At 51.0% G+C, this 22,816-nt stretch overlaps 1 protein-coding gene across 9 annotated transcripts in view; it reads left to right on the top strand.

Moving 5' to 3' along the window:
- PDZD2 (PDZ domain containing 2) overlaps positions 1-22,149 on the top strand; it is a 357,195-nt gene extending 335,046 nt beyond the window's left edge. For 7 of the 9 annotated variants that reach the window (XM_072757135.1, XM_072757131.1, XM_072757139.1 and 4 more), the window contains 7 exons: positions 2,386-2,530; positions 5,127-8,919; positions 10,204-10,321; positions 13,496-13,597; positions 14,280-14,541; positions 17,627-17,902; positions 19,183-22,149. In XM_072757135.1, the coding sequence (XP_072613236.1) occupies positions 2,386-2,530; positions 5,127-8,919; positions 10,204-10,321; positions 13,496-13,597; positions 14,280-14,541; positions 17,627-17,902; positions 19,183-19,376 (4,890 nt within the window). In that variant the 3' untranslated portion in view covers positions 19,377-22,149. The remainder of the gene's footprint in view (positions 1-2,385; positions 2,531-5,126; positions 8,920-10,203; positions 10,322-13,495; positions 13,598-14,279; positions 14,542-17,626; positions 17,903-19,182) is intronic. The other 2 variants (XM_072757132.1, XM_072757134.1) reach the window with 2 other exon arrangements.
- Positions 22,150-22,816: the final 667 nt, after the last annotated feature.

Here is a 22,816-nt window from a genome sequence, read left to right as displayed (position 1 = left end):
AAAGTATCCTCAGCCAGTTTTGGATAACTATAGAAAACTGTTTAACAGGGGTTCGATTCATAATAACATATAGAGAGCTTTTATCATTGTGAATGAGTATTTCCAAGAAGAATTTTTTTTTCAAGAAGAATTTTGAGAAGCACTTAAAACTTTTGCGGAAAAGTTTTAACTCTTCTCATAAAAAATTTAGCTGAAAAATATTTCATTTATTCATGAGAAAGAAAATAGACTGCATTGCCATTAAGTATTTACCTTCAAATATTGGAATCTTGAAAAAATGTTTGGTAAGTAAGTTGTCTTCTACAGTTTTTATTTAATACTTTTTAAATTGAGATGAACATCATATAACATAAAATTCAACATTTTATTTTATTTTATTTTATTTTATTTTTTAAATTCAACATTTTAAAATTCAGTTCAGCTCTCTTCTCTGCTGCCATCTTTGGGCCATTTTATGACTCCGTAACTCAGAGGGTGAATTTCAAATCAATCTGATTTAACTTCTTAGTGAGATGTTTTTTTGTTTTGTTTTTTTACAGTAGGTTTTAGAAGAAGGGAGGATAAAGTAATTGACACTTGGCTGAAGTGAAATTTTGAAATATTAAATGTCAATTTCATTTATCCAGAGGAGTCGTAGCCCTAAGTACCAAACTGAGGAGCTGATCCTACAGTCTTGGGTATCGCCATGCAGTGTAAAGATAATAATATCTTACATCAATACAACCTTTCGTGGGCTGCATGTGGTTTTTAGAATGGCTCATGTAATCATCTTTTATTGAAAACTATGAGTGGCACCTGGGTGGCTCAGCCAGTTAAGTGTCTGACTCTTGATTTTTGGCTCAGGTCAGGATCCCAGAGTCCTGGGATGGAGCCCGCATTGGGCTCCCTGCTCAGCGGGGAGTCTGCTTCTCCCTCTACCCCTCCCCCTGCTCGTGCTCTCACTCCTCTCTCTCTCTCTCTCTCACACACACACACTCTCAAATAAATAAAATCTTTAAATTAAAAAAAGAAAAGTTGGGACCCCTGGATGGCTCAGCAGTTGAGCCTCTGCCTTTGGCTCAGGGCGTGATCCTGGAGTCCCAGGATTGAGTCCCACCTCGGGCTCCTTACAGGGATCCTGCTTCTCCCTCTGACTATGTCTCTGCCTCTGTCTCTCTCTGTGTCTCTCATGAATAAATAAATAAAATCTTTAAAAAAATGAAACTCGGGATCCCTGGGTGGCGCAGCGGTTTGGCGCCTGCCTTTGGCCCAGGGCGCGATCCTGGAGACCCGGGATCGAATCCCACGTCGGGCTCCCGGTGCATGGAGCCTGCTTCTCCCTCTGCCTGTGTCTCTGCCTCTCTCTCTCTGTGACTATCATAAAATAAAAAATAAAATAAATTTATAAAAAAAAAAAAAAATGAAACTCTACGAGTTAGGGTAAGTCTTATCCCCATTTTGTCCCCATTTTTCTACAATGGTAAAATGCTCGTAACGAAAGTATACAGTTCAGTGGTATATGCTCGTAATGTGCGACCATCACCACCATCGCCAGAACTCTTCATGTTGTGAAATGGAAACTCCGTACCCCTTATACAATAACCCCCCGTTCCCCTCCCACCAGCCCCTAGAAGCCACCCCTCTACTGTCATATCTCTGGTGACGACTCTCAGTACCTCATATAAATGAAATCAGATAGGATTTGTCTTCTCGTGCCTGGCTTATTTCACTTCACATAATGTCCTCAAGGTTCATCCCTACCGTAGCATGTGTCAGAATTTCCTTCCTTTTTAAGGCTGAGTAATATTCCACGGTGTGTCGGTTGCGTATTTTGCTTAGCCATTCATGTATCAATGGTGACTTGAACTGCTTCCATATTTTAGCTATTGCGAATAGCGCTGCTATAAACGTGGGAGTACGCATATCTCTTAGAGAACCTGCTTTCACTTCCTCTGGGTATATACCCAGAAGTGTGATATCTGGATCATATGCTATTTCTATTTTTATTTTTTTGAGGAAACTCTATAGTGTTTTCCAGAGTGGCTGTACCATTTCCCATTCCCGCCAGCAACACGCGAGTTTCCAGTTTCTCTATATCTTCGCCAACACCTGTTATTTCTGTTTTGGATCATAGCCACCCTTGTGGGGGTGACGGGACGTCCCCGTGTGATTCTGATTCGCATTTCTCCGATCACCCTCATTTCAAAGTTGAGAAAACTGAAGCTTAGGAAGAGTGACAAGACCGTGCAATTTCTAGGGGATCTGACACCCAGAGTCCAGATCTTGTGGCTCCTAGGCGAGGGCTTCCCTGAAGCTCCCCAAAGCAGCTCTTCTGCGTGTGTGCTATCTTAGAGGACAGAAAACCTGAAAGCTGCCGACAGTCACTTGTGCTTGTCATTGTGCCAGGAATCCCTGGGGAAGCTGACCGTCCAGGAGGGGCATGTCCCTGCCACCTGGGGGCCAGCCAGTGCCCCGCTGCACCCAGATGCCGGCCACTGCACAGAGAACCTGCTCGGAGCTACACCAGAGCCAGGGCAACAACCTGGGACAGGTAAGATGATTTTATTGCTTGTTAAGCTTCAAGATGGGAGGGCCGAAGTTTACCCTAATAAAAATATTACATGTGGAGAACTTTGAGGGGGGAGAAACCTTACACAGATGAATGATTTTTACAAGCTGCCTGCATTTCACAACTTGACTAGATCATGGTGCCTAAGCTCAGAGTTTTCATTCCACATCAGGCTGTGCCCATTTCAGCCAGCCGATGCCCTTTACCTACTTCGTGATGGGTACTTGAATGAATGAGACATGAGATGACACAGAGGAGGTCCTGCCCTTCAGAATTTCACCTCTTGGCTCGCGTGAAATCAAATGCACCGAGAAATATTTTTTACCTCCTGCATCCGCAGAATATGTTTGAGCAGCGTGCTGAGGTCAACTAGATGCTCCTAGCCTGCATGGCTGGCGCTGGCCCTGGCAGGCCGTCCTGAGCACTAGTGCGTCTGTCTCAGCACTTCTGTGACCCCCGTCTAGCTAGGAAACTGCACTGATGTCCCCTGTGTCCTTCTGCACCTGCCACATCGTTTGCAGGGCTGCTGGGCCCTCCTCCCCCTCATGGGCTATAATTGAGTCAACATCCTTTCCATTCTGGGACATTTGGCAGGGGACAGGGTTTACAAGTGAAGGATCTTTTTTTGGGGGGGGGTCTTAAGAATGATTTTGTGGTGTTTTAAAAGTAAAGGAAACAATTGTTCTTGTACAAAAACACTCTCAATTAACATTATATAGAGGCAGACATGCTACTTGTCCATCTCAGTGAATTACAGCATCAAATGCCACTAAATTCCTTCCTGAAGGATCATTTTGAAAGGTGACATCAGGGAGTGCCTCTATGTCATTTAATCCCCCTCAAAAACTGCTTTTAAGTTACACACTTTTCAATGAAGTCAAATTGCTAACAAAATGTTATTTGTTCAGCGAGTGACTCTGAAGCTGAAGAGCAACCTTTTAAGTCCCCTCCTTTTAAGTCTCACTGCGACTTTTCCCCGTGGTTGGCACCAGCAGAAGCAGGAAGGTCATTCTGAAGGGAGCTCAGAAGGTTGAGCAGAGGAGGACAGGAGCCCGTGGATTCACATCTTGGCATGTCCCTTGCCTCCCACGGGGACCCGGGGTTACATACACTCTCCACGGGTGTCCCGATGGGCCAACCTTGTTGCTGCCAGGTGCTCTCTACACAGAGGTCATGCAATCAGGGTCTAGATAATGGGCTGGGCTGTGGGGCCGACTTCCCAGGTGACCCCTGGCTATCAACTCTGTGCCCCTGGATCTGTTGCTAACCCACTCTGTGCCTCAGTTCTCCACTGTTCCAGAGCAGATGGTGACAGGACCTACCTCACAGTGTTGGGAGGCAAATTAAGTGCATGAGAAACTCTTAGCACAGTGCTACGTCCTAACAGTTAGTCTTTGTCGACATAGGAACTTCAGGAGAGGAAAGGCATATGCAGTTAAGAGGATTTGTGTGGGAGATGTGGAGGGCATATAACACTTGGGGAGACAGTCTCCTCAAAGCAGGTGCTTCCATTGTGACTGTGTCACTATAACTCAGAATCCTAAGAAAATAGCAAATCTAATGTTCTTTTTTATGGCAGTTTCCCTTGATTATAAGATGCCATGTGCCACAGGCGGACAGATTAGCCCAAGAGTTGTGCAGGGCCCTGTAAGGAGGCACCTCCAGGACAGTGGCTCTCCAGAACCCACCTCATACATGACTTCATTCCCTGCCGTCCCTGCACCGACACCTTTCCCTGCACCCCTCGGACCACCTGCTCTTTCCTCCCTGCTTTCATTACATTTTCTTCTTCATCATCACTGTGTGGTCACCTCCCCTGCCAGCAGCCCCCTCCAGTCCCCACCCCTCTGTCCAAGCTCCCCAGATAACGGGGCCTTCCATTCCTCCCAGTCCTCCCAGTCCTCCCAGTCCTCTGAACACACTGGAGACACAGCTAAGGCACAGTGCGGACTTGCATCCTTCTGCACCTCCCACGTGTCTTCCCAAGTTAGCCTCGTCTCTCCTCTCCTGCTCTGAGTCCTGAGTCCCCAGAGGTCAGCACCCGATGGCTTTGTGCTTCACTGTACGGCTCACAACCCGCACCTGAGGCCAAACCTACGATGAGACTAAACCAGGCACCCGAGCCCTCTGCAGAATGAACACAAGAGCTCGGGGACCACAGAGGACAACAGCGCGACTCCTGAGGCTTTTGCCATCAGGGCAGATGGTGTAAAGAGCCCAGGCTGAAGGATTTCTGGTGTCCCCATCCTTAAAAACAACCGAGAGAGAGAGAGAAGGGCAGAAACCAAGCTTTACCCTGCCCGCCAGCCTCTCTCAGAGCACCCAGAGCGGGTGGCATTTGTTAGAGGGGAGTGCTCTGTAATTTCAGAGCCAAAAACAGAACAACAGGGAGGCCACATTAGGCTGTGGAAGCTCTTTCTGAAAAAACAAAAATGTGATATTGTTTAGTTTTCCTTTTTTTTTTCTTTTCTAATTGGGAGTTTCTCTGTTTTCTCACATTTCCCCCCTCCTCTGTCACCCCACCTTTCCCCCTCCCTCTCCCCTGTCACCCCACCTTTCATTTACATTCTCACCCCAGGACTGGACGGCCCCCCGGGGCAGAAGGCGGCAGCTCACCCTGACCCCGGCGAGCCCTCGGCGGACACAGGGCACGCCAGGCGGCCTGAGGACCCCGGAAAGCCAGTGTCCCCGGGGGGTTCTGAGTCCGAGGACAGAGGTCAAGTCAGACTCGGCCAGGAGCGCGGCTCGTCCCCCGGGAAGACGGCAGCCCCAGAAGCCAGCTCGCCCCGGAGAGCTGCTGCCCACAGGGGAGGACGCGAGGCAGACGGAGCGTCTCCAGCCAGCACCGTCCTGGCTCGAGGCCTCCTCGTGTCCCAGGAGGACACACAGCGGGTCCCCGGGGACCACAGCAAGGCTCCGCAAACGACGGGAGTCCTCGTCCCTGAAGCCCCCCGGGGCTCCCAGAGGGCGCCGCAGGCCCGCCCCGCTCCGCCGTCACCTGCTGACAAGGCCGAAGGGGCGTGTGGCGGCGTCGCGGGGCACTGCTGCCCCGGGGAGCAGGGGGGCAGCCCCGTGACGGACCTCGACAAACTCCTCAAGGAGCTGGGGGGCGCTTCAGAACCGAGACTTCAGTCTCCTCAGAAAGGGGACCGGGTGAGTCAAGAGGGACGTTCTCAGGGCCAACCTCCAGCCGGCGCTGGAAGCGGAAGTTCCCGCCACGCGGAGCCAGTCATGGGCGACCAGACGCCCACCCCGAGGAGGGCCCGGGCAGCCGCGGGCCAGCCGCCTCACCCACCGTGGGCCTCCCAGCCTTCAGTTTTAGATTCCATTAATCCTGACAAACATTTTACTGTGAACAAAAGCTTTTTGAGCAACTACTCTAGAAACTTCAGCAGTTTTCACGAAGACAGCCTGTCCCTGTCGGGCCTGGGTGACAGCACAGAGCCGTCTCTCTCATCCATGTATGGCGACGCGGAGGACTCATCCTCTGACCCCGAATCCCTCACTGAGGCCCCACGAGCTGCCACCAGGGACAACTGGTCACCTCCTCGTTCTCGCAGGGCTTCTCACAAGGAAGATACCACGGAGTCTGAGGAGGAGCCAATTGAGATTTGCTCTACAAATGGTTCCCCCAATCCACCCTCAGCTACTGCCCATGCCCCTGCCCAGGCTGCACCCTGCCCTGTGCTGGCCAAAGTTCTGCCGTTAAAGCACAGTGCCCTGAGCCAAGTGGTAGGGAATCCATGTGAGAGGGCGTCCTTTGTGCCGGGAACCTCACGCCTTTCAATTCCAAACGCTTCCCAGCCATTTTCTCTCTTGGATGTGAGCTCTCAGGAGCATGAGCGTCATGCAGACAGAGGGATGGCCCAGAACCCCGGGCCCTCACGTGAAGAAATCGTGGAAGCCACCGGCGCGAGCTCAGCTGTGGAAAGCCGCCAGCCTCCTAACACCGCCAGGCATGTTCACAACCTCACCGTCACTCTCAGCAATCTGAACTTGGTAAATGGTCTGGAACACGAATTGCTGGGTAACGAAATCCCGCATAAGAAACAAGAGACAACTGTCAGTGCAACTGAAAACCGGTCCCCCTTCAGTGGGGATGTCCCCAAGAATGGGGAGTCTCCTTTGGCCAATCTGCACATCTCCGAAAGTGAAGACCTGGATGATTTGTTACAGAAACCAAAAATGACCTCCAGGAGGCCCATCATGGCCTGGTTTAAAGAAATAAATAAAAATAACCATGGTACGCATTCCCAGGGCAAAACTGAAAAGGAGCAACCCGTGGTGCCCGCCAGAAGCCCCGACTCCAAAGGTCAGGTGTCAGGCTCCAGCCACAGAAAGGGGGTTGCTGGGCCTCAGAGCCCTCTTCAGCCGAAAGTGAGCCTGGAAAATAAAGACCCACCTAAAAAAGGTGCAGTGGAAACACTTGTAAGTAACAGCCAGAAACCCAAATCCGGTCCTAAGCTGAAGAGACTGAGCATCAAAAGCAAAAGCAAAGCCAGTACGGAGGCCCCTGTGGCCAATATGACCAAGGCTGGGGGGGCGGACCCCAGGAAACCCCTCATTTCACCCCAGGCCTCCCACAGAATGCTCTCTAAGGCAGTGGCCCACCGGGTCCACGCGCCTGAGCACCAGGAGCCCGACCAGGACGGCCCGGCCTCCCCGCGGCCTCCTCCGAGCGGGCTGGAGATCGGGCCGCCCGCCGCCCCGGGCTCGCCCAAGGCCCCCACGGCCGAAACGGGCACCTGGGCCTTCGTGGCCCCCCACGCCGCCGCCAAGGCCCTCCCTGAGCAAGGCGCGTGCGGCAGATGGCATGCGGCCGCCCGCCCGGAGCCCGACCCAGCGTGCCCCGCCTGCGGCCCCGAGAGCAGGCCGCCCCCTGCAGCCCCGGGGGGCCGCGTGGCCTGCGGCCCGATGGATCCAGCACCAGCCGCGGCCCAGCCCGGGCCGCCGAGCGACAAAGGCAGCAGAGTCCTCGCCGCCGGTCCCCGCGAGCCCCTCGAAAGAACCAACCAGCTGAAAATAGTTGACATTTCCTCTGAAAGGATGCCCAAGGCGGCCTGTGGCGACAAGGCCGCGGGGAGGGACCGGCTGGGAGGGCTCTTGGCCCAGGGCGAAGCCAGACCCTGTCAGCCGTCGGGGGAGCCGGCGCCCAGGCATCCCTCGTCACTCCCGCCCCGCGCCTCCCAGCTAGAGCAGGACACCCCGCGGTCCTGCGGCGCCCCGAAGCCCTGCGACTCCCCCCGGGCCAGGTGGGGCCAGGCGCCCGGCTCCCCGGGGCCGCCCAGGGGGGGCGCAGCCGCGGGCCCGGCCAGGCCGGCCACCAGGACCTACTCCATGCCAGCCCAGTTTGCCAGCCACTTCGGACGGGAGGCGCAGGCCAGCAGCGGGGGCCCCCTGGAGGCCCGGGCGTCCCGAGGCGGGGTGCTCGGCCTGGCCGACGGGCAGGGCGTCTACAGCGTGAAGCCCCTTCTGGAGACCTCGAGGACCGTCCCAGCCACGGACGGCGCGGCCGCCCTCTCGGTGCAGGAAAGCAGCTGCCAGGTCACGGACAAAATCAAAGTCACCAGGAGACATTACCACTCGGAGCAGAACTACGAATCTACCTCATTTTTCTCTGTGAAGCAGAGGATCAAGTCTTTCGAGAACCTGGCCAACTCCGACCGGCTGGTGGCCAAGTCCGGCGCGGCCCCGTTTCTGTCGGCAGGCGGCAAGCCCCCCGTCGGGAGGCGGTCGTCGGGCAGCAGCGCTTCGGGGAGCCTCGGCCACCCTGGCGACCCGACGGCGAGGTCGCTGCGACGCAGCCTGAGCTCCTGCAGCGAAAGCCCCAGCGAGGCGGGCGCCCTGGGGCCGCAGCTGACCAAGTCCCCGTCCAGCACGGCGCTCACGGTGCCCCGGCCGCACGCAGCGGCCGCCGGGGACCAGGGCCCCGACCCGGACCCGAAGGGATGGCTCGGGCCCCCCGGCCCCCCCGGCCCCCCCGGCCCGGCTGCCCCCGCAGCCTCACCCGCCAAGAGGGGCAAGTCGGCGGGCCGCCGCGCGCAGCCCTCGCCCCTGTCCCGCTCCAAGCTGCAGGAGCTGAGAGCCCTGAGCATGCCCGACCTGGACAAGCTGCGCAGCGAGGACTTCCGCGCGGGGCCCGCCGCCGTGCTCTTCAGGACCGAGCTGGAGATCGTCCCCAGGAGGCCGCCGGCCTCTGCCACTGGAGGCCTCAACGGGCCCACTGCCCTCTCGTGCCCCGTGCGGCCGGCGGCCGGGGCCTGTCCCGCGGGGAGCAGCCCTAAGGCCGTGGAGCCCGGGGCCCCTAGCTCGGCCCACCTCGCGGGTGAAGCCGCCCGGGATCTGCCTTCTGGAAAAGGCTGGTCAGTTAAGTAAGTATCTGCCTGTCCCCTTTTATTGGAACAAACTTTTTTTTTTTTTTTTTAAGAATTACAAACCGGCTTTAGGTTTCTAGAAAAGTTGCAGAGAGAGTGCGGAGAGCTCCCCTATACCCCTCGCCCAGCCCCTCCCGATGCTGACACCTTCCCTAATCCTGGGTCAAAAGAATCCTGGCAATCCTGGATTGCCAAAAATCCAATCCTGGCAAAAGAAACTAACGCAGGAAGAACCCAGAGAGCTAAGCCGCAGGCTTCATCAGATTTCACCGACCAAACTTCACTACCGTCCCTTTCCTCTTCCAGGATCGCGCATGACATTGAGCCCCCTTGGTTTTTAATATCAGTACTAGAAAATAGTAGGGTCTGCAGGAGGGTGTTTCTGCCAGAATGTTGCTCTGCAGAGAAGCCTTGATGGGACGGGGCGCTTAAGAGCAGCCACCGTCAGACATGAGAGCGGACAGGGCAGGCCCCGCCTCAGCTTGGGACAGTCGGGGCCTTCGAAGGTGACCAGAGTTAAGCAGAAAATTTCTAATGTATCTTAAAGGGTATTTTTTCATGTCACATTTTCTGTTGAGGGCAGCCCGGGTGGCTCAGCGGTTTAGCGCCGCCTTCAGCCCAGGGTGTGGTCCTGGAGACCCGGGATCGAGTCCCATGTCAGGCTCCCTGCATGGAGCCTGCTTCTCCCTCTGCCTGTGTCTCTGCCTCTCTCTGTGTGTCTGTCATGAATAAATAAAATCTTTTAAAAATTAAAAAATTAAAATAATTTAAGAAAATAAATTTTCTGTTGAGCTCCAGGATTGGTTCCTTCACATCCAAGGGATCCCAGAAGCCAGTCACTCCCAGTGCTGCTGTTGGTGAATGAAGTTCCTGTTCAGCACTCAGGATTCTTCCCGTAGTTTATTGTTTGTTTGGTTTTTGGTTTTTTTTCTTTTTAAGATTTATTTATTTATTCATGACAGGCAGGCGGGGGGGGGGGGGGGGGGGGGGGCAGAGACACAGGCAGAGGGAGAAGCAGGCTCCATGCAGGGAGCCCGATGTGGGACTCGATCCCGGTCTCCAGGATTGAGGCCTGGGCCAAAGGTGGCGCCAAACCGCTGGGCCACGGGGGCTGGCCTCTTCCCCTAGTTTGAATGGAGAGTTACGCTGACCAAAATACAGCCTGACAATCAGAAAATGCCTGCAGTTTGGTGGAAAGGAGAGATCATTTTAAACACGTCCTTATGAAATGGAAAAATGGCCTTTTTCTTTAATGTTCTTCAACCATATTTCTGTCTTTAGTCTGGATCAACTTCTCGTCTCCGCGGGGGACCAGCAAAGACTGCAGTCTGTTTTATCATCGGTGGGGTCAAAGTCCACCGTCCTAACTCTCATTCAGGAAGCGAGAGCACAATCAGAGGTGAGTGAACTGGGACAAGCCAGGGCCAGGCAGCGGCGGGGGCGTGTGGCCAGGTGGTGCCCCCCCCGCCCCCCGCCCCCCCCCCCCCCCCCCCCCCCCGGCGCCCCAAGAGCCCAGGATTGCTCTGCCCTGTCCGTCTGTGCAGGCGGGTCTGCCGCAGGGTCTGACTTCCCGCTCACTTGCAGCTTGCTCCTCAGGCTACACCTCGTCCTGAAGTTCAGGGGCCAGATCTGTGCAGCTGATGTTTTCTTTCCCCACTGGTGACTGGTTACCATCCTCCTGACCCCCCACACCCGGGTTGTCTGCCCGGGGCCCTCAGAACCCAGCTAGGCAGCTTGGAAATGCGAGGGAATAGCCACAAGCAGGTCTCTCTGCGCCTAGGTGGACGTTAACTACTAGTCAAGGGAGCCACCTGCTGGGGAAACGGGTTAGCGTCTGCGTGGCCCTACCTGGGCCCCTGTGTAAGAGCCTCTGAAGCCTGGGGTTCAAGACCATGTGGCTAAAGGGTCCTTCAATAAATTGGAGGTGACAGTAAACAACAACAAAAGAACCCGTAGGTTCATATCTAGAATACGTCTCTGAAGAATAACATTAATTTCCCAGGACGGCCCACAGAGATTTGAACCCCTAATAAATGAATATTTCTATTTAGAGGCAAAAAGCAAATATGAACAATTTTTCTCGACGGGTAATACGCCTGGGTCACTGACAGATCCGAGAACACTGTTCTGGAAATTCTAACATTACCCAGAGGGGCTGTGACGTTGGCATCTACTGGGGAGTGAACCAGGATGGACAGGGGACTGGTCGCCCTTAGCCCCGGCCCGCTCTGGTCCTCAGCCTACTGGTTTGGGTCTGCACAGTTCACCTTCAGACGTCCAGCATTTTCACTTTCAGTAAAAGGGACTATGCTGTCATTTCCTTTCTTCCTTCGACTTGTTGTGACAGTAAGTACGCGGCTCCTGCACACAAGTCCTGTCCTGGCATTTCCAGTCACGGTGGCACGGGGGGATCACGCTCTGCCGGGTCCCTTTACCTCCAGACATTCTGCAGCGTGAGATAAAGTGTAGAAGGAGGAAAGGAAAAAGTCTCAACCAACCTCACAGATGAGATTCACACATTTTCATGGACCACAAACAAAATGGGAGACTCTGTGTGTAGACAGGAAGGGGACAGAGCGCCTCCCCGGAGTGGGGGCACAACCTGGGGCCTCCCACCCCCCTCGCTCCGGTCCCACACTCACCACCAGATAAGAACTGAGGTTTCACATGGAAGGGCCTTCCTACCTGGATCAGAAGGCGGCTTTCCCCCTTCCTTTCTTGCAGCCTTCAGTTGCTCTTTGAGTGAGTGTGGTTTTGTGGGTGCCAAAAGTGGGACTGCACACGATTCCCCCGTGGCTTACTGTAGGGGAGACCGTAAGCAATCGGAGGCCAAAAACAAGCCCTGGTCCTCTGGCCCCAACACACGCAAACCTTGGGGAGCTCTTGGTGGTGGGTGTCGCTTCCCTGATGCTGTGCTAAGCTGCTTAGAGGCCAGATTTGGCCTGACAGCTCCTGGGACACTTGTATCCTCAAATGCAACCAGGAAAAAAAATTTGAGTAGTTAAAATTGGGGTATTATGTCCTAGAATGCAAGAACATCCCATTTTCAAATATTCCCTATTTTGGGATCAAACATTACCTCCCAGAAGCTACACAGAAGTCAGGTACCAGAACCCACGCTCCCATTTTCATGGAGAAAGCCTCGTCGTCCTCATCCTCTCCATGAGCAGTGTCTGAGCGGGTGAACGGCAGGACTCGCTCGTAAAGTCAAAATCCCCCCAGAGGTCTGCCCAATATTCTAGTGTCAACGTATGGAGATTTGGTTTGAATGAACTTCTTTAGGGAGGTGTGAATGCACAGGGGTTACCCTTTAGGACCCACAAATAGGACTAAACTGACTCTTAAATACTGGCTTCCTTCCCCAGCGTAACATGGAGCTGGTTCTCTCTTTCAATGTTTTCACTCTCTCGCCAAAGCAACCTTTAAGCGTTATTGTTCAATTCTTTTTCTGTTGCTGGGTTGAGAACACCTTGAATTGATAGATTATAAATCACTTCATGGGGGCCCTAGCAATGCAGATCTTTAAAATGTTGCTAAATCATATATACAGCATGTGGGCAAAGGAAGTCAAAATTCAGATTAATTAGCCCAGCTTCAATTATTTTAAAATGTTTTATTTCAAGGTATCTTTTGTTTGATGCTTGAAACATAGGGCAGTCTTCTGTTACTTAACCCTAGGACACGACTAGGAATGTTCTAGTCTCAATACAGGTTGACAGTTTTAAAGTACTTTATGTTTGTTTTTTTTTTAACATACTTTGTATTTTATCACCATCACTTCATTCCCTGCACCTGGAATCCAATGAACTGAACATGGCAGGAGGGGGACATAACCAACGGCCTCAGTGGGCTCTCATCCTGTGGCAAACAAATATCTCTCTGCTGCTGTTGACACTGGCTTGGCTAAACTGTAGACTTCAACAGTAGAATAAAGAAGCCCCTTCATGATCAAATTATGTGCTATGATCAGATTTGGGAAGACACAATCTGGTGCCTAGTATAGCTCCTATGTTTGTCCCCTGCCCCTGCCTCATCCTGGTCCATGTCCACCCTGCCAGCAGTTCCATAGCTACAGGATAGACCCTCAAAACTCTATGTCAGCACCACCCAGGAAGAGTGCACGATGTTTGGGAAGAGACTCCTCCGATTCCAATATGGTGGGAAAACTCTAGAATAACCACTGGGGTTCATGGCGACCAGCTCTGCAGCACTGCAAGAGGACTCACATCAGAGCTTCCTAACTCTTGGCACAAGGAACGTGCAGCTGACTCTTAAGCAACACAGCTCCACTGATGCACGAGGCTCTACGGCACTATAAATGCGCTCTCTTCCTTAGGATTCTCTTAATCACATTCTTTTTCTCTAGTTTTAGGAATAGAGTCTACAACACAACATAGAAATGATGTGTTAGCAACTGTTCATGTCATAAGTAAGGCTTCCAGTCAAGGGCAGGTTATTAGTAGTTAAGTTTTAGGGACAAAATTATATGCAGATCTGACGGCACAGAGGTCAGTGAGCCAACCCCCGTGCTATTCAGCGGCCAACTGTACTTTTTTCTGTTTCTTTTTACTAGAACAAAGAAGATGTTTGCTTCATCGTCTTGAATAAAAAAGAAGGCTCAGGTCTGGGATTCACTGTGGCAGGAGGGACAGACGTGGAGCCAAAATCAATTGTGGTAAGTGACAAAGTCAAGATGCTCTCAGGAAAGCCACTCCCAAAGCAGCCTCACGTGTGATCAGGACAAAATTCAGGTCAGCGAGTTCAAAGAATGCTGGTGTTTGTTTCCCCCAACAGGACAAAAATGGAAAAGTGGGGAAAGTCGTACATAATCTAGTCATTGGCAGAGATGCATATTTTTACCACAGAGCTGACTGACGCACAGACCAAGCGACCTAGTCGGTGCCAACACACAGAAGCACACTTTTCTGTGGTAGCCTCATATTCACCTGAACACTTTATTGAAGCACTAGAGAAACACTGGGATCAACCAAACCTACATGCACTTTTGAAGTTACTTCCCCCTAAAGAACAAACTAAAATTTTAGATCATGCAAAGGCCTTTGAGATCATTAGGGAGGCCACCGTCATGAGACAAGACCAGGTCCTGTTTGGTTTTGTATTATTATTGCCCCACGGAGCACCAGGCACATATTAGACGCCAGCAAGAAGTTGGGGAAGAATTGTAGTCAGATGCTGACAGACATTTCTAATTCCATCTCTCAGGCTTTCAATAAACCACATTCGTATGATTTGAAAAACTGCCATTAGAAAGTTCCTCGACTATAGATTTGCAGCTGCCCTTTTGCTTTTCCTGGAGGTTATAAGTGACTCTGGTGTTTGTCTTCTCCTCACCTCAGGTGCACAGGGTGTGTTCTCAGGGGGCTGCTTCTCAGGAAGGGACTGTGAACCGAGGGGATTTCCTTCTGTCCGTCAATGGTGCCTCGCTGGCTGGCTTAGCCCACGGGGATGTCCTAAAGATCCTGCACCAAGCACAGCTGCACAGAGACGTCCTCGTAGTCATCAAGAGAGGGAACGATCAGCCCGGACCCTCCAGTAGGCAGGAAGCCAACGGGAAGGGCTCATTCTCCAGAAAGACCAGCCCCTTGGAGCCTGGTATAGGTAAGATAGCCGTTTACCCCCCAGCAGGGTGTGAGCAGCCGAAGAGTCGCTTCTGGTTGAACACAAAGGAATATAACTACTGTCATCTGGGTCAGAGGAATAAAATGCAGGGGCGCCTGGGTGGCTTGGTTAAGCGTCTCTTGATTTCAACTCAGGTTGTGATCTCAGGGTTGTGAGATCGAGCCCCATGTCAGGCTCCACACTGGGCTTGGAGCCTGCTTGAGATTCTCTCTCTCCCCCTATTCTCCCTGCCCCCGCCCCAAACCATCTCTCTCCCTCTAAAAAGAAGAAGAAAGGAGAAGGAGAAGGAGAAGGAGAAGGAGAAGGAGAAGAAGAAGGAAGAAGGAAGAAGAAGAAGAAGAAGAAGAAGAAGAAGAAGAAGAAGAAGAAAGAAGGAAGAAGGAAGAAGAAGAAGAAGAGGAGGAGGAGGAGGAAGAGGAGGAGGAGGAGGAAGAAAGAAGAAATAATAAGAAATCAAATGTGGTGAGGTCTAATGTTTGTGGATGCTTCTTGAAAAAGCAGTGTTCCAAGTAAGTTAGAAACCAGCCCCCAGCAGTTAAAGCCATACCGTTGAAGATTTTAAACAACTGCTTGACAGCTTCTCTACATGTGCTAAGAAGGAAGCCCTTTCACGTTTACATCTTCTTAGGACTTTCGCGGTCAGCCAGTAAAACACGGAACTCTTGTGATGAGGGGAATCATGTAGAGTATGTAGAAAGAAATTCCAGAACTGAAATTTGTCCTTGGAAACCATCAGAGTTTCTAGTCTTTCCTGTTTTAGAAAAACCTAAGGAAATGGGGGGAGGGGCACAAATGCTTAAAAACAGAGACTGTAGCCTTCGTCAACCAAAAGGAGTTGATAAAAAGAGGTTCAGAAGTGGATTTCCTATGTGCCCTCCGTACTGTCAGCCCAGGGCTCGCTGGGAAGGCATTGGAGGTATTTGCTCGGAACTAGGTACAAGGCTGATTGCGGCCCTCAGAGAACCACTTCCGACCTCAGTGGTGTCCTCACCTTTGGAGTTCAGGAGCAATGTCTTTAGCCCAGAGAGCAAGGAGAACCTGTGGAAGCTCGGGTCAGGGCGCTGCCTTCAGGGGAGGCCTTTGGTTTCTTCTCAACCTCTCTCCCCAGTAAAGTCAAGGGTAGCTGGACTCCTCTCTGTTCACTCGGCTGCGTGGTGGCCTGGGCTGTGTGTGATTGCTTTGCTGAAAATAGCACACATTTCCACTGAACAAATGGGCAAGTCTTCTTGTCCAGATGCCTCCACGGGCCAAGAGTGTTCTCAGCCTTCTCCTCCGTTGTCTTGCTCTTGTTCTTCTAAAAAACGGAAGCACTTCCTGATATCGGGAAACATCTTCAGTCGTCAGACCTTAGGCTCACCTTTGCTCCACCGCTCGCTGTACTTTCAGCGGGATCCTAGAAACTTAGCGTCATAGGAAACCACCTGGCACTTAATCCCGACAGCTTTCAGAGTTCTTAAGACTCAAGAAGTCAGCATATGGAAGGTTATCCTGTCATTTATAATCATTAAGTGTTCCTGTGCTACTTCAGAACACATCTGGCCTAAAAAAAAAAAAAAAGAACACGTCTGGCCTTGAACCTGATTCTACAGAGTTACCAACTTGTAAGCACATGCAGGGCTTAAATTTCATTTCTTCACATCTCTATTCCTTACAATTCCCCTGCCCAGCGCTCCACCCAACCCTTGCAGGTGTCCCTTAATGTGCCTGGAGAGCAGCCCACGTGGGGACTGATGCGGTGGGCTGGATCATCCATGCGGTGGGCTGGATCACAGGAGAGGCACCTAGGAAGCTTTTTAAGATCCTACTGCCCAGCAAATTCCCCAGCTCAATTAAGTCATAAACGCTGAGGGGTGAGGGCCCAGGCCTAGCATCACTAGGAGAATCCGGCCAGAGCTGAGGGCCACTGTAATGCGCCTGTTTTCCTGTTTAAGAGCAAGTGAAATCACCTACTGAAAAACAGTTGCTGCTCCTGTTAGCACAGCTCCTCCGGCCCACATGGAACGTGAAGTGATCTTTAAACCACACTAATGGACTGAACTTTATGTTCAAAGGCAGGGATGCTGGCTACCTTGGCCTCAGCCCAAAGCGGGCAGGTTACTCTGTGGTCCTTCCCCTCCCGCCCCCCACAACCCAGGGCACCTGTCCACTCACCTCCTTAATGTCCTTCGCTGGTAAAGCGTGCAAATAAGAGAAATAAAAGGCGAGCTGACCATCTCCACTCAGACCTCAGGGATGGCCCCTAGCCAGGCCGCTCCAAACCAGCACACACAGCAGGTGCCAGTTTGTTGCAGGGCAGGACCCGTTGCCAGGGAAACGTCCCCCCCCCCCCCCTCAGCCTGCGTGGAGGCTAAGGCGGCCGGTGTGTGATGAAGACACACGACGGGAGCAAATGTGGCAGCAGGGGGAAGGACGGGAGCTCTGGAATCCGTGCTCACAGGTGTGAGGTGTGGCACTGGCTTTCCAGTGCCAGGCTGCGACACTCCGCTGCCGTCGGCGGGCAGGGGCGGCAGGAAACCCAACTTGACTCTCCGAGCGTGACGTTGCTGGGACACAGCCACAAGGTGTGGGGCTCGCCAAGGGCAGTTTGGCCTCTGCGCGTTTCCAGTCCACGCGGGCACGAGAGTCTCCTCCGTGCTTACGGGCCGTGCCTGGGGCCCCTGGGTGGCTCCGTCGGTTTGCGGCCCGGCTCTTGCTGTCGGCTCAGGTCCTGGCTCAGGTCCTGATTTGGGGATGCTGGGCTCAAGCTCGGTGTGGAACCACTTGGGCCCCGCGCCCAGCGGGGAGTCTGCTGCTCTCCTCCCCCCTCTGGCACTGCCCACCCCTGCTCACTGGCTTGCACGCGCACACCCGCTCGCTTGCTCTCAAATGTTAAAAAAAAGAGCAAATGGTGCAGGTGCAGCAGGAACACACCCACAAGGTCAGCTCCAAATCTGGGGCACCCATCCCGACGCTGGCTTCAAAGGTAGATGGGACTCAGGGGTGCCAGGGGAACACATCTGGGGGACCGGAGAGGAGGTGATGAGTGACCTTGTCATTGCCATCCTTGCGGATGTCGTCGCTGCAGGGAGAAGCGTACCTTCGCACGACGCGCTGTGTGTGGAAGTGCTGAAGACGTCTGCTGGGCTGGGACTGAGTCTGGACGGAGGAAAGTCCTCAGTGGCTGGAGACGGGCCCCTGTTCATCAAGAGGGTGTACAAAGGTAACGCCAGGAAAGCCAGTGCGCTGGGCCCCGTGCACGACTGCGCCTTCGTTTGGAAAATGTTCTCGTTCTTTCTCACAGGCTGTCCTGTGTGTCAGCCTCCGTGTCTTACACGCAGGAACCCCGCTGCCTGTCAGACAGGTACTATTATCATCACTCCTGGTCCGCGTGCCGCAGGGGAATTAAACAGCCCCCAGGTCACCCAGGTATAAGCCCGGCCGAGCAGGCCTTGCCCCCAGGCAGCCCGGCTCCGAGGTCTGTGTCCCGAGCCTCCGTAACCTCCCCCGGACCCGTGTAGCCACAACTGATGTGAACACACACCAGGCGAAGGGGAGGCCGTGAGCACTGCCGGTCAGGGGCATTCCCGTGGCTCGGGACCGTATTCGGTTAAAGTTGCAAATACTAGACCTCAGGGAAGTGACGCTGAGAGCAGTGCAGATCACTGAAGCATGTGGTAGGCACAGGGCTCTTCGTGGACTTGAATAATCGTTTTACGATCTTGGACAGTTCTCCAAAATCTCTCCAGGATCCTGTGCTGAACGATTAGATTAGAAGTTTGAGGGGCGGCCCGGGTGGCTCAGCAGTTAAGCGCCCACCTTCAGTCCGGGGTGTGATCCTGGGGACCCAGGATCGAGTCCCACATCGGGCTCCCTGCATGGAGCCTGCTTCTCCCTCTGCCTGTGTCTCTGCCTCTCTCTGTGTTGAATGAATGAATGAATGAAGTATAATTATACTGAGGCACCTGGGGGGCTCAGTCAGGTAAGCGTCCAACTCTTGGTTTCGGCTCAAGACCTCGTCCCAGGCTCCGTGCTCAGCAGGGAGTCTGCTTGAAGATTCCCCTCTCTCCACTCTGCCTCTCTCCTCCAGCTCCTGCACGTACCCAGTCATTCTCTAAATAAGTAATCTTTCTTTAAAAAGTGTAATTATACTAATAATATCAGTACATATAAAAATCTGTATATCCTATATGTAAAATACTGTTACATTACAGCAATGTTAACAGTATCAGTGTGTAATCTGTGTAACACACACACATACAAACATATAGTCCTAAACTCATTACACAGAAAGCTGTGTAAGTAATCTCGTCACTGATTAGCGATCATGGTATATTGGATAGACGTAGAACCTATTTTCCTGCATTTACTGGCCATTTGGATTGTTGATTACGCTGAAAATACCTTAGCCTCGCGTCCATTGCTTATGTGTCTTAGGAGGAAGGAGGGGATTACAGATCTGATTATTTTTATGTAGTTAAATCTTTCAAGAGTATATGCACTGTGTGCCTTAAGAACTATTTCCCTATCCTAAAATATGGGCATATCAATCAGAGATTTTTCTCATCTAAGTCCTTAGCTTACTTGAAATGTATTCTGAATACCAGGAAAGCCCCGACCATTATTCTGTATTTATCCTCGCAGGTGGAGCAGCTGAGCAAGCTGGAACAATAGAAGCTGGAGATGAAATTCTCGCCATTAATGGGAAGCCCCTGGTGGGGCTCATGCACTTTGATGCCTGGAATATCATGAAGTCTGTCCCAGAGGGGCCTGTGCAGTTGGTAATAAGGAAGCCAGGAATTCTTCCAGAAACAAGCACCAGTAGTAATACTCACTAGTGCTGCTTCTTACTTTTTTTTTTTTTTAATTTAACAAGAATCTCCTTTTTCTCAGTTCCCTTACTTTATTTTAGCAAATCAGAAGAACTTCTTGAAACACTGGGTTCCTAAAACAACATAGAACATTGGCACAGGCAAGGATGATAAACACCTCCAAGTTTTTACCTGTATGTGGAGCTGACCTGTTGTGTGCGCGGCGGCAATGGATCTGACCTCTGGGGGCCCTCAACCTGGACCGCGCAGGCCAGGAGGGACCGTTTTGTTCCAGCGCCTGTCCCCTCCTTTTTATGTTTACTGACGGGGAAACAAACGTGGCATGCCCTCTTCATTCGAAACATTTACCTAAGACCTTCGCATCCTTCCTGCCTCCTCTCCCACCGATCCCTGGCAGTTCGGGAGCTTAACCAGGTCTGAGGGGCAACGCAAATGTCACAAATAAAGGACTACAGTTTTATATGATTTTGTAAGTAAATAAGAGAATGCTTTTAGGCACATTCAGTGGGAGGAGCTGTAGGTCTGTACGTTACCGTGAAAAGAAAATGAGACTTAAGAAAAAATTAGTTATGACCTAACAGTTAGGCTGAGCTCAGGAATTATCCAAAAATGAAAAAGCAAAATACAGAAAGTAATATTTTTTAGTGAGTGTAATAAATGTGCAATGTATGGATGGCAGAGTTCAACTCAGCGGATTATTGATCATCATGAAGTGCTGATCGTGATCTAAAAGTGTAAGTCGTAAGGCTATTTTACAGAAATGCAGTTCTGAGAAAGCATACTAAATAGCCATGAACTTTGCTGCTTGGAATGAGCAGAAAGTTCCAGCTCTGAAAGCACCTTGCATCTAGTTTGGAACTTGTCTTGAATAAGTGCTTGAATTCAAGACCAGTCAACACAAGGGTGGGCAGAAATACCATAGTCACTGGGTTTCCATTTCTATATTTTATGCACTCCAAACACTAATTTAAGCTAGATTTTTGGAAATCATTTTAGCATCCTTGGATTTATAAGCATAAGCATTACATTTACAACCCGAAGGGCGGAGCTTAAAAAATCATCTTTTAGGGGATTTTTGGTTGGCTGGTTTTCCCCTTTCCCAACAAGCTTATGAAATCTCCCCTCTCCAAGCACTGGCCCGCTCTTCCTGACCTGGGTGTAATGACGGCTCTGCAGTGACTAAAGTGTTTGCGGGTCTTGTTTTCCTGTTTTACAAATTCTTCCTTTTGCCAAAATGGTTTCCCTGCAGAAGACTGTTGTGACTCACTCACTGCCCGTGCAACTCGTCCCGGCTGCTGTCCCACCAAAGCAGGACTTCGTAGTAGCTGCTCCCATTCCGTGCACTGTTCCCGGTCACAAAACTGGCTTTTCCCCTCCCTGCTGCACCTCGTTTCCTTCAATGCCAAACCTCCATCAGCTTCATTTACCAAAATGTAAAAAAGAAGACAATGGGGAACACGGGTGAGTCACTCTTTCAAGGTAAAGAAGCAGAACTGTGTCGTACACCCCAGATCCCAGGGGGACGCAGACCAGCAGATCGCGTCCTGGGAATACGGGTGAGGACGCCGAACCTGCGTGCGTGAGGACGCCAAGGTTTCATGCTGGAGACTTCTTTCAATAACCTACAGTCTATGGCTTAGAGAACTGAGGTCACTGTATACACAACACCCCCCCCCCCAATCGTGGAGCTGCTTGAGCTGTCACCTGTGTACATTGTTTTTCCGAGTGACTAATCCCTTACAGTAAACCTCCGTAGAGTTGGCCCCGAGGGGTCTCTCAGATTAGAATGAAGTATCTGGCTGGTGTGAGCCCAGATTTTTTTTTTTTTTAAACAGGTTATACAAAAGAGAATGTAGTACAAGAATTAGCTAGAAAGACCTGATTAATTTAGCTTCTACTTTTCACTACACTTCCAGGTAGGATACCATAGGCAGTCAATGCAAGGTGCATGCTAGATTGTTTTTAAGTCCCTGGGGTCAGTTTTGTGGTTTCTGCTTTCTTGCCTTAATGGTAAGAGAATATTTGCCTCCACTCTTCCAGCTGTGCCTACTAGTAAGAAATTCACAGTCCTCCGTGAACAGACAGGAATTTCTAGAGCAATTTGGAGCAAGGGAACGGTCTCCTTCTGAGAGTCCCTAACCATCATATCTGAAGAGTGCAAGGGTAGACCTTTTGCTCACTAACGTATGTTAAAGTCATCATTTCCAGTAGATTTTGCCAGAAGAAGGTTTCCCTGGCCAACAGTTGGAATTTAAGGGAGAAAGCAAAAGGCTAAACTATCTCTGACCCTAAGATAGAAAGCTACTTATTTGTCCTCAGTGTTCAAGGCATGACTAGTATTTCTAATTAGTCTAATTCCCACACTTCCTGAAGTGAGCACTAATGGTATATCATCCTACTAAAACTTTCATTGTTTTGGTTTTCTGATTCATCAGTCATCCACAATAAGCTATGAGGGTAAATATGTGTTATAACAAATAAATCGTAGTTGCAAGGATATTCTGTGAAGGTTGAAGTAGTTGGGTTTCATTTCTGTCCTCCAAAACACATCTCATTTAATTTTACGGTTGACTTAATTGGCACCACACCTGTTGTATGATATTATACATTATCCTTTATTTATGTAAAATAAAATGCCTTATATATTATTGAAGAGTAAGTGCAATAATATGAAATAGCCTGTACATTTTTAAAATGTTGTCGCCAAGTTATGTAAATCCACATCTCTGTAAACAACCTTTTTTAAGTAATTTTAAAAAAATAAACACTCTGCTTACTACTTGGGTTTTTTTTAATTCTTCCGGTCTACAAAGTAACCTACTATTATCTCACAATAAGAAATGTTTATTATTACCTAAACTATTACATAAATGAGTGAGCGGTCCAAAGGCTACAGAAAATACAACTCTCACAGGGCCACACCGAGGCTCTGGCACAGTCTAAAACCATTCCACCTCTTGAAATCGTAAACATCCCATGCCTTTGCAACTTCCTGACCTTCTGGATCTTACTCTCCCTTCCTCCCACTACATTTCAGCAAGCCCCGTAACCCCTTGACAACTGTCCATTTTCTCCCCATCAGAACCCCCATTTCTCTTCAGTCTAGACCCCATGGTAGAGCCAAGCCCTACCCAACCCACAGACTCAGCACCCTCAACCCAGCTAGTCCTGGATCCTTCCTCCCGACTAACCCACATGTTGGTTCCTATGCTCCGATTCCTAGAGAAAATCCTACAACCACACAGAATAATGCCAGAAATTCATGATTTCCAACCACAACTGGACTCCCCATGCTACTCGGCTATTGTTTCCTTGTCAGATTTTTCTTCTCACTTCTTTATAATGACAATTCCTCCCTTTTCTCAAAACTGCTACTCACCTCCCCGCCCCCCACGCTTGGGTAAACTGGGATCCTCATGCACAGAGTAAAATAAAAAGCATCTAGT

The sequence above is a fragment of the Vulpes vulpes genome, chromosome 4 (genome assembly GCF_048418805.1).
Source record: "Vulpes vulpes isolate BD-2025 chromosome 4, VulVul3, whole genome shotgun sequence".
NCBI classification, from domain to species: domain Eukaryota; kingdom Metazoa; phylum Chordata; class Mammalia; order Carnivora; family Canidae; genus Vulpes; species Vulpes vulpes.
The sequence above is the reverse complement of the archived record's forward strand: the minus strand, read 5'-3'. Positions and strand labels throughout refer to the sequence as shown.